Source organism: Belonocnema kinseyi, chromosome 8, assembly GCF_010883055.1.
Source record: "Belonocnema kinseyi isolate 2016_QV_RU_SX_M_011 chromosome 8, B_treatae_v1, whole genome shotgun sequence".
NCBI classification, from domain to species: domain Eukaryota; kingdom Metazoa; phylum Arthropoda; class Insecta; order Hymenoptera; family Cynipidae; genus Belonocnema; species Belonocnema kinseyi.
This window is the reverse complement of record NC_046664.1, coordinates 15,687,787-15,696,449: the sequence shown is the minus strand read 5'-3', so window position 1 is coordinate 15,696,449 and position 8,663 is coordinate 15,687,787. Positions and strand designations below refer to the sequence as shown.

The following is an 8,663-nucleotide window of genomic DNA, read 5'->3' as shown; positions in this document are numbered from 1 at the left end:
GAAGTTAGAGCGAATTTTATTTGTTAGTAAAAATTGTTGCTAATTTCATCAATATTTATGCAACAATTCTAAAATGATTTTTATTTGATAAAATGAACATATTTAACGAAACATGCCAAAAATTATGGCAATTGTTTGTACCGATCAGAAGAAAAAAAATTAATTAAGAAGACAATGCTAAAAAAGTTAAATAACAATAACGACTTGAAAAATGAAAATTTTGCAAAAATTTTTTAGGGCCATTTTATTTATGTGAAACTCTAACTTATCACGCATCCCCGAAGAAAAATCACAACCCATAAAAAAGTGGCCTACTTGACAAGTTTTGACACACTCCTAATAGCTGTTTGCATCAGATCATCTGTTATAAGTCCACGTTGGCTGAAGCTTTATCCAGCACTAAAATTGTCTCATTTCTAATAAAGGCACATGCCAAAGAAAGAAGTAGATCCAAATGTCATCTGAGACTGCCAGTGAAAAGTATCTTTCTGGCAGCATACGGATACCACGTCGGAAAAACGACCCATTTTTTGGCATCTTCATAAGAAGTGAACGGTTGCTCAGACATACCACGAGTCTGATCATTATCATATAGTAACGATATGCCACGATGTGATATAGTACAAGTAGCGCCATCTCTTAGAAATATCTCAAAATTAATTCACGCTCCCATAGATTGTACATCATGCAAACCTAATCAAAAGAGAACAATGATTAAAGAACTTTTCCATTTTTTTTGTTGGAATCACAAGGGTTTTCAAGTAGCAGCTTTTGGATTCATCAATGTTTAACAACTCGAGACCCTAGAAGCACAAGAAGCTATCTTCAATTTTGTCAATTTTACAGGAGAGGTTTTTTAAAATTGGAAAGTGTGTACCCTGCTTAAAATTACGGAAAAATTTCGGACTCCGAAAGATGTCCGAAACTATCCGAAACCAAGACGGTTTTTGTCATCCGGGTTTCATGTGGTCTAGTCCGGAATTTGTCCGGTCCACGAGTTTGAAATTCGAATCCGAATTTTATCCGATCTTGTCGGACTTTAACACGGTTCAACGTACACTTTCCATCCGGATTTTATCAAAATCATCGGAAATCTATCAGGTCTGACGTGTGTTTGCCAATTTGGAAGTTGTCCAAAACTATCTGAAATTAAGGCGGTTTTTGTCATCTGGGTACATATAGACATTTTACTGATTATGATATCAGATTCTAGAAGATCAGTATAAGGTTGATTTTCTGTTTAATTGCCTTGTATGATTGTAATCTGGCAACACGGAACGAGATAGCAGTTTCTTTATTATCCATTTTGTAATAAAACTGAAAACTTTTTCGTGTGATATATTCGTATTCACTCTTTGGCTGATTTATTTTCATTCAGTTCATTGTATTTCAAGTTAAAAGTGGTGAAATGATAATTTCAAGTACATGCGTCTTGTAAAAAGAGCTTATTCTTATCCTTAGAAGGATATTAACGTAACTCCTCAGAATGATATTGCCATTAAAGAGTGAAACTTCATATCTGATCAAGGCCGGTATTTTATCAATTACCTCTGGTTATGAATATTGAAAAAATAGAAGATTACAATTAACAGAAAACAATACTTGTTATAGCAAAAAAAAGTGTAATACTTTTTAGACTTCAAAATATTTATTTTCCCGTAAAGACTTGATTACAGTTTGTAGTGCATAATTGCAGCTCATAGGCCTTGCGTGTAATGCTGGAAGTAGATAACAGTATTTCAATAATACGTAATACTGATTGTGAGACAGATAAGCAAATAAATGTGAGAAATGAATCAACGGCAAGTCTGGAAAAACAATAATATATTAGACCCTATAGTCTTATGAGGACTTGTTTTTTTTTATAAGATTAATAAAATTTTACATTTTCAGCCATCTTTGTTAGAATATCAGCCATTATAGGACCACTTTGACACACCATCTTATACAAGTACCCTTCTTTTTTTCTCAGTAGCTCATAAGGGTGGCCAAATTCCTATGATAAATTATTGTATAAGACACTATTTTAATAATATCATAGAAGTATTAAATATCTAGCAATGGGCAAATTCTTAAAAATTAAAACTTGAACTAAACTTACCACCATAAATCCAGAATCCATTACGATAAATTTATCACAGTCCATTACAGTGTTCAATCTATGTGCAATGATGAAAACTGTACAGCCTTCAAACCTCCTCCTGATAGTTTTTTGGATTAGCTTATCTGTTTGAGAGTCCACATTGGCAGTGGCTTCATCAAGGATCAGAATTTTATTTTTTCGGACAATGGCGCGTGCCAAACAAAGAAGCTGTCGTTGACCAACACTGAAGTTGGATCCACCATCAGATACTTTGGAATCAAGTCCAGCATGTAAATCCATAATGAAACTTTTCAGTTCCACTTCTGACAACGCTTGCCATAATTCATCATCAGAATAATTATTAAAAGGATCTAAATTTCTTCTGAGGCTTCCAGCAAAAAGTAAAGGTTCTTGCGGAATAATGCTTAGATTAGATCGAACATCATGCAAACCTAAGTCACCAGTAGCTACACCATCTATATAAATTTCTCCTCTCATATAAGCTAATCGATAAAGGGCAGCAATCAAAGAACTTTTTCCAGCTCCAGTTCTTCCCACGATACCTATTTTTTCTTTTGGCAATACTAAAAAATTCAGGTTTTTAAGTACCAATGCTCCTGAAGGTTTATAGCTTAAAGAAATATCTTTAAATTCTACACGTCCTTCTGAGGGCCACTGAGCAGATAGTTTTTGTTCTGGTTTCGTTTCTAAGAGTGCTTCTTGCTCCAAGTCACTATACTCCAGGATTCTTTCAACAGATGTCATTTGGATTTCCAACTCAGTAGTTTCCTTAATACCCCAGACCAGCATTTCAGAAAGCAAAATGCATTGTGTTATGATTAAACCCACGTCTCCTGAAGAAATATTGTAACGCACAGATACAAGAAGATACAAGACGAGAGTTATATAGAGATAGGAAACAAACTTTAGATAGATAAGAAAGGCAGATACGCAAGAACAGAAGAGATACCAAGCTGATGAGTGAAGATTTTGGTAATTGTCAAACTCTTGTATAAGTATTTTTTCAACTTTCAAGGCTCTAATTGTTGTGAGACCTTGGAGTGTAGCGCTGACATGACTGAAAATTGGCGATCGATCTGTAAATACAAGTCTGTTTTAAAGCGTTTTGCATTTGGAAACTAAATCTACTTAAGAATCAATGATTATTCCTCACGTATAGCTTCCAAGCGTTTGAGACTGCTACTTGTTTTCATGTAAACACTGCGCATTAAGTAGAATACTGAACCAACTATTACGGTAGGTATTAAAAGCCAAGGATTAACAGAAGTATTGATGACTACAACGCTCGCCAGTTGTAAACAAGATTGTGCGACGTAAATCATAATCAACAGCATCCCTCTGTCAACAGTTCCGATATCTTTTGAAAACCTAAGCAAAAGCTTCGAGTTTAGTTCATCAGTAAGCCAAAAGTAGAAAAACAGTATATCAGAATTATGAAAAGGATGGAAATTGGTTTTGTCAATTACCTATTTAAAATCCTTCCAAATGGATTATCATGGAAGAATGACATTGTCGTCCGCATGACGCTAAAGAACATATGTTTGTGCAAATTCTGGGATGATCGCATACACATTTCGCAGAAAACCAGATAATAGGCATGCATTAGAATTATAGCTGTCAAACTTAAAAGGGTGTATATCTGAATATACCACATATTGTCAGAACTGGATGATAAAGTTCCATTTCCTCTCTCATGTTCTGTGTTTACCCAACGGGCTAAAAAGATGTCGCCAGATGTGGCAACAATTTGGCAAAGTACACCCAGTAATATCACCAGGAGTAAAATCCATATACTCCCAGCAGCTTTGAAATAAGACATGTAAACAGTTCCTGAGGTTTTTCCAACTGTTCGGTGTTCAGGAATCTCTTCTGGATCTGGATCCTCAGAGTTTCTCCTGAGTAATTTTAATCGATCTTCTCTATCTGTAGTCTTCATTTTCTTATTAATCTCATCACCATCGTTATCGTTATGATTATTATCATTATCTTTAAGTGGTAGTACCTTGGCCCAATCTAATTCTGAAGTATGCGATAACTCAGTGTAGCTTCCTTCCATTTCCATTAACCCATTGTTCAGAATATATATTCGATCCATTGATTCTAAGTACTGAACTTGATGTGTTACCAAAATTCGCGTCTTTTCCTTCAGGTATTCACAGATACATTCTTTGAATATTCTTCGGCTTACATAATTATCAACAGCTGATAGGGGATCATCGAAAAGATAAGTATCAGCATCAACATAAACTGCCCTTGCCAGATTGATCCTCGCCTTTTGACCCCCACTCAATGTCATTCCTTTTTCTCCAATGAACGTCTTGTCTCCAAATGGAAATATGGAAAAATCTTGTTCCAATTGACAAACCTTAATTACTTCTTGGTACCGTTTCTTGTTCATTGGTAAACCGAAAAGAATGTTCTGCCTTATGGAAGAGGCAAATACCCAAGGTTCCTGAATTACATAAACTATTCTTCCTGATACTTGAATACTTCCACTTTCAAGTGGAAGTTCATTCAGTAAGAGTTGGAGCAAACTACTTTTACCCGCACCTACTTGTCCTATAATTGCTGAAAGTGAACCACGTTGAACTATAAGACTGATGTTCTGAATTGTGCTTTTTTTATTGTCGGGCGACCACTTTGCAAATGCTTTATAAATCTGAATTGCGTTATTATGATCGATGTTTTTTTTATCAAAATTTGTAGTTATTGAATGTTGAATTTCATTACGCATTAACAGTTCTTGAATGCGTTTGATGGATACTAGACATTTAGCTAAACGTTGCATGCCTACAAGTGTAAATAGTTTTATAGAAAGATATTTAATATTTAAAATATTGTTATGTATAAATCTCTCTAAAAGAGATTCATTTCTGGTGTCTTTTTCAGATCGACATATATAATTATTAGAGAAACAAACAGATCAGTCTTACCAAGAGTCATACAAATATTGACAGAAAATCTTATTGTTGTATAAAAAGCCGTTACTAAGTAGACTTGTTCAACAGAAATGTGATTTTCAAATAAAACGTAAAGCAATACAATGGCAAAAATACAAAGACGAGGTGTGTAAACGTCAAGACATACTGTAAGAGCGTCAATAAAGGATATTTTTCTAATTACGTTTATCTCCTTCCTACAAAAATATTTAACGATTATTTTTAAAAATGCAGTGAAAGGGTATACAAAATAATTAAAAATATTTGTTACAAATAAGTCAATACTGACGCTCTCGCTTTGTCCACTAAATCAGCAAAAGACTTCTCCCAAGCATACATTTTAATTACTTGAACACCACTGACTATTTCTTCCATTAAGGAAACTCTTTTGTCCGTCCGTAGTGAGAGTTTGTATGTTAAATGTTTGATCCATTTTCCAATATGTCCTGTAATTATAATTTAATTTTCTCTTTCTTTATATCAAAAGAAAGACACAATGAGTACTTTAATATTGTTATATATTTTATGTAACCTTGTAATAGGATGAGCAAGAAAATAATCAAAGTACCCGCAAAACACGAGATATTCAGCTTTTGGTATAGTATTATCGTAATAATGGCGACCTGAATCGGTGCAATCCAGAGATAGTGAAAACCAAAGAAACTATCGTGAAAATTGTTGATGTCATTGCTCAAAACATTGACAACCTGTAGAACAGTCGATTATTGGCTTAAATTAGAAACTGCCTATTGCCTATGTTCACTCTAAAATTTCAATTAAATTTCCTCACCTGACCCACTGTGACGTCGCTATTTTCTACGGATGATCTTGTCAGCTTTAAACACTTTCTATAAATTAATGCAGAACAAGATATTTTAAATTTCATTTCCATTTTCGTGACGGATTGATTGGACAGACATTCCATAAAACAGCTCAAAATCAAGCAGACAGCAAAGCCTGAAGCCCAATAGTAAACTTCTGTGTCATTAAGACATTGTAATATTTTGGAAAATAGAACTACTTGAAAAATTCTGTAAGGCAAAATGTTAGAAATAATCAGCTTTTGTCAAAAGTCATAATAAATTCTTTTTTCAACTGTTGCCTAACATACCTAATAAAAAGTTCATTAAATCCTTGCAAAAGACCCATAACTATTAGTTCTTTGCCAAAACATCTTAAAAGCACCCTTAATAAACTGGGCTTTCGCAGATTTTCCTCTTTGCATTTTTCTTCTTCTTCATTCCAGATTTTGGATATAAGATTTCCTAAAGTTTGACTAGAGTGTTGTTTTAAACAATTATAAAGATTACTGATTTCTAAATCTCTTTCATATCTCAAGCGAAAAATTTTATATAGCCATCTGTAAAGATTAATTTGAGCAAGTATCTTAAGTTTAAAATTTAATTTGGTTAACTCTCATCCTACTTACGCAAAGGAGAGTATAGAAAGAAAACTAGCACCTTCCTCCGGATTATTTTCTTGTTGCTGCCTTTCTTTATTGTCCATATTAAAATAGCTGATAAAATGTATTATATTAATCATTTGACAATTTAAGTAATGATCATCATTTAGGTTGGAAATCTCCAGAAGCTGTACTTAAATTAGCGTCAATAGATTCTGGACTTTTATCTTAATAAAATTTTAAAATATTACTAAACTAATTTTATAATTTTGATTTCTGAAGTTACTTTATTAAATATGTAGAGAAAGTGATTGAAATACATTACCATCAGTTATAGAATTATTACAGTGATTCCAGTGTCCTTTTCCCTGCGGAATATCCGCCACTCTGTGCTGTTTTATGTTGAAGGCGTTATACTATTTGGCAGTCGTAAATTTTATTCTGATAATAAAAAGATTATTGTGTACATTACGATCAGATTTGCACGTTTTGAGATTCGTATCGCTGGTACCGTTTGAAAACATTTACAGTTTACTTTGTCTCATTTTAGATAAGCTTAATGTATTGCAATTTTACACAATAAAGGAAATTGCCCAATTGTCTAAAACAAATATTTTTCACTGTTTTTATGAATGTGAATAATCAAAGCTATTCAAGTCTCTATTTCATTGACAATGTGATTAATCCAAAAGAGTTTTTTTTATCTATCCAAAAAAACGGAGAGCTTTCCGTAGTTAGTATTTTTCTGATGAAGTCAAATCACAGAATTATTTCTTCCATAAAATATTTGTTCATAAAGTGTGTCTTGAAGTAACTATCGTTGGTAAATCTGAAACCATGAATGCCGTTAAAAAATAGGTTTATTTTAAGTCGTCTTATAATTGATGCATTTTAAATATTTCGCCAGGCTACTCAGAATATTACCCATTTCAGAACCATCTTGATACACCATATTACACAAGTATCCTTCTTCTTTTCTTAAGAGCTCATAAGGTCATAAGGTGTTTGTTCTTTAATCTGACAGTTTTTAGACCTTAAAGGTAGTCGTTTCGTGGCTGATGAATGGTAAATAAAATTGTGAGGAATCCTAGAATTCAAAATGGACTTGTTGTTTGTTAATTATCATCTTTGATACATAAAATCATTTAGAACTTACTTAAAGCTTCTGATCGTTTGAGATTGCGACTTTTTTTGCATAGATAATTTGTTACACATATAAAAAAGTAAACCCGTGACTATTATAGGTAGCAAAGACTATGGATATAATATAATAATATTATAAAAAAAGGCGTTGAGTGAAGAAATGTAAACATTGAAGCATATTGTCATAACGATGATAAAGGATATTTTTCTTATTACACTCGTCTCCTTCCTGTAAGAAAATATTTATGATCAAAAATTTGAAGATACTGTTAAGTAGGGTATTACAGCCAAAGTCTTTATCTACTTCCCTAAGGATCCAGAAATCATATTTTATATGTTCAATATATGCAGGTTGTATCTTATCAATTTTTAAAAATTATTTTTTATTATCCTGCAAACGGACGAATTATGTGCTATCCATATATAAGGAATATGTCTATGAACAGTAAATGAAAATTGTTAACAGTACCCGTGTAGGAATTTAATCAGGGATCCGGCCGGGTAGCCTCGTTTAAAGCTGGGCGCTGGTCAGGGAATCCGGCTAAAAACGTCACGGTAAACTAGTCGGATCCCGGCATGAATACCATCGTAAAGAATACGGCGAACTTTAAAGGTCAAATCAAGTCTCCCAATTCTGGCAAGGAAATTGGAGTAGAATTTTCACCACTCATAAAAGAAACTCGTAGCAATTGTTTCACGTCGAAAACCACGTGGTGATTTTAGGTTAGGAAGGTACACAAAGAAAATGTATTTACAAGAGTATAATTCATTAAAACTAATAATTATCCGCGAACCAAGTGGTGTTTTCAGACTGATTACTATCAGAGCTCACAGACCTGAAACGCCGCAACGATGCCGCACGAGGGGAATCGTTCCCCGCCAGTCGCCACTCATCGGCCGCCTGCCTTTGCCCCTCAGCCTCCTCATCAACAAGGTCTCGGTCGGTCCCGTCTATACTCTCAGTCCATAGTCGATATCTAATTATCTATACTCGTTTGTTTCTGCTTTTCTCGTTTCTCACCTTCTCCCCCAATTCTTAATTTTTCAGGCGTGTTTCGGAAGCATTATAGAGATT

At 33.8% G+C, this 8,663-nt stretch overlaps 1 protein-coding gene across 3 annotated transcripts; it reads right to left on the bottom strand.

Moving 5' to 3' along the window:
* Window positions 1-1,629: 1,629 nt before the first annotated feature.
* On the bottom strand, window positions 1,630-7,713 carry LOC117177983 (multidrug resistance-associated protein 4-like). Of its 3 annotated transcripts, none has more exons than XM_033369143.1 (14): window positions 7,602-7,713; window positions 7,370-7,532; window positions 6,771-7,274; window positions 6,473-6,559; window positions 6,155-6,403; window positions 5,834-6,074; window positions 5,576-5,750; window positions 5,333-5,489; window positions 5,038-5,240; window positions 3,571-4,894; window positions 3,258-3,472; window positions 2,102-3,180; window positions 1,886-1,996; window positions 1,630-1,808 (listed from the first exon to the last, which is right to left on the bottom strand). In XM_033369143.1, exons 4-14 carry the CDS (start codon window positions 6,547-6,549, stop codon window positions 1,797-1,799), a joined length of 3,843 nt encoding a protein of 1,280 aa, XP_033225034.1. In that variant the 5' UTR covers window positions 6,550-6,559; window positions 6,771-7,274; window positions 7,370-7,532; window positions 7,602-7,713; the 3' UTR covers window positions 1,630-1,796. The 3 variants fall into 3 exon arrangements, with proteins under 3 accessions (XP_033225034.1, XP_033225035.1, XP_033225036.1); XM_033369144.1 differs by having other exon boundaries at window positions 6,155-6,319; XM_033369145.1 differs by lacking the exons at window positions 5,834-6,074; window positions 6,155-6,403; window positions 6,473-6,559; ... (1 more) ...; window positions 7,370-7,532; window positions 7,602-7,713 and having other exon boundaries at window positions 5,333-5,516; window positions 5,612-5,715.
* Between the last annotated feature and the right edge of the window lie 950 nt (window positions 7,714-8,663).

Bases quoted from the DNA above. Each gene is read 5' to 3' on its own strand.
- LOC117177983 (XM_033369143.1), bottom strand. From the start codon at position 6,549: ATGGACAATAAAGAAAGGCAGCAACAAGAAAATAATCCGGAGGAAGGT. The intron at 6,075-6,154 runs GTATGTTAGGCA...TTTGCCTTACAG, and splicing joins TTTAATGAACTTTTTATTAG to AATTTTTCAAGTAGTTCTAT. The intron at 1,997-2,101 runs GTAAGTTTAGTT...AATTTATCATAG, and splicing joins TGGATTCTGGATTTATGGTG to GAATTTGGCCACCCTTATGA.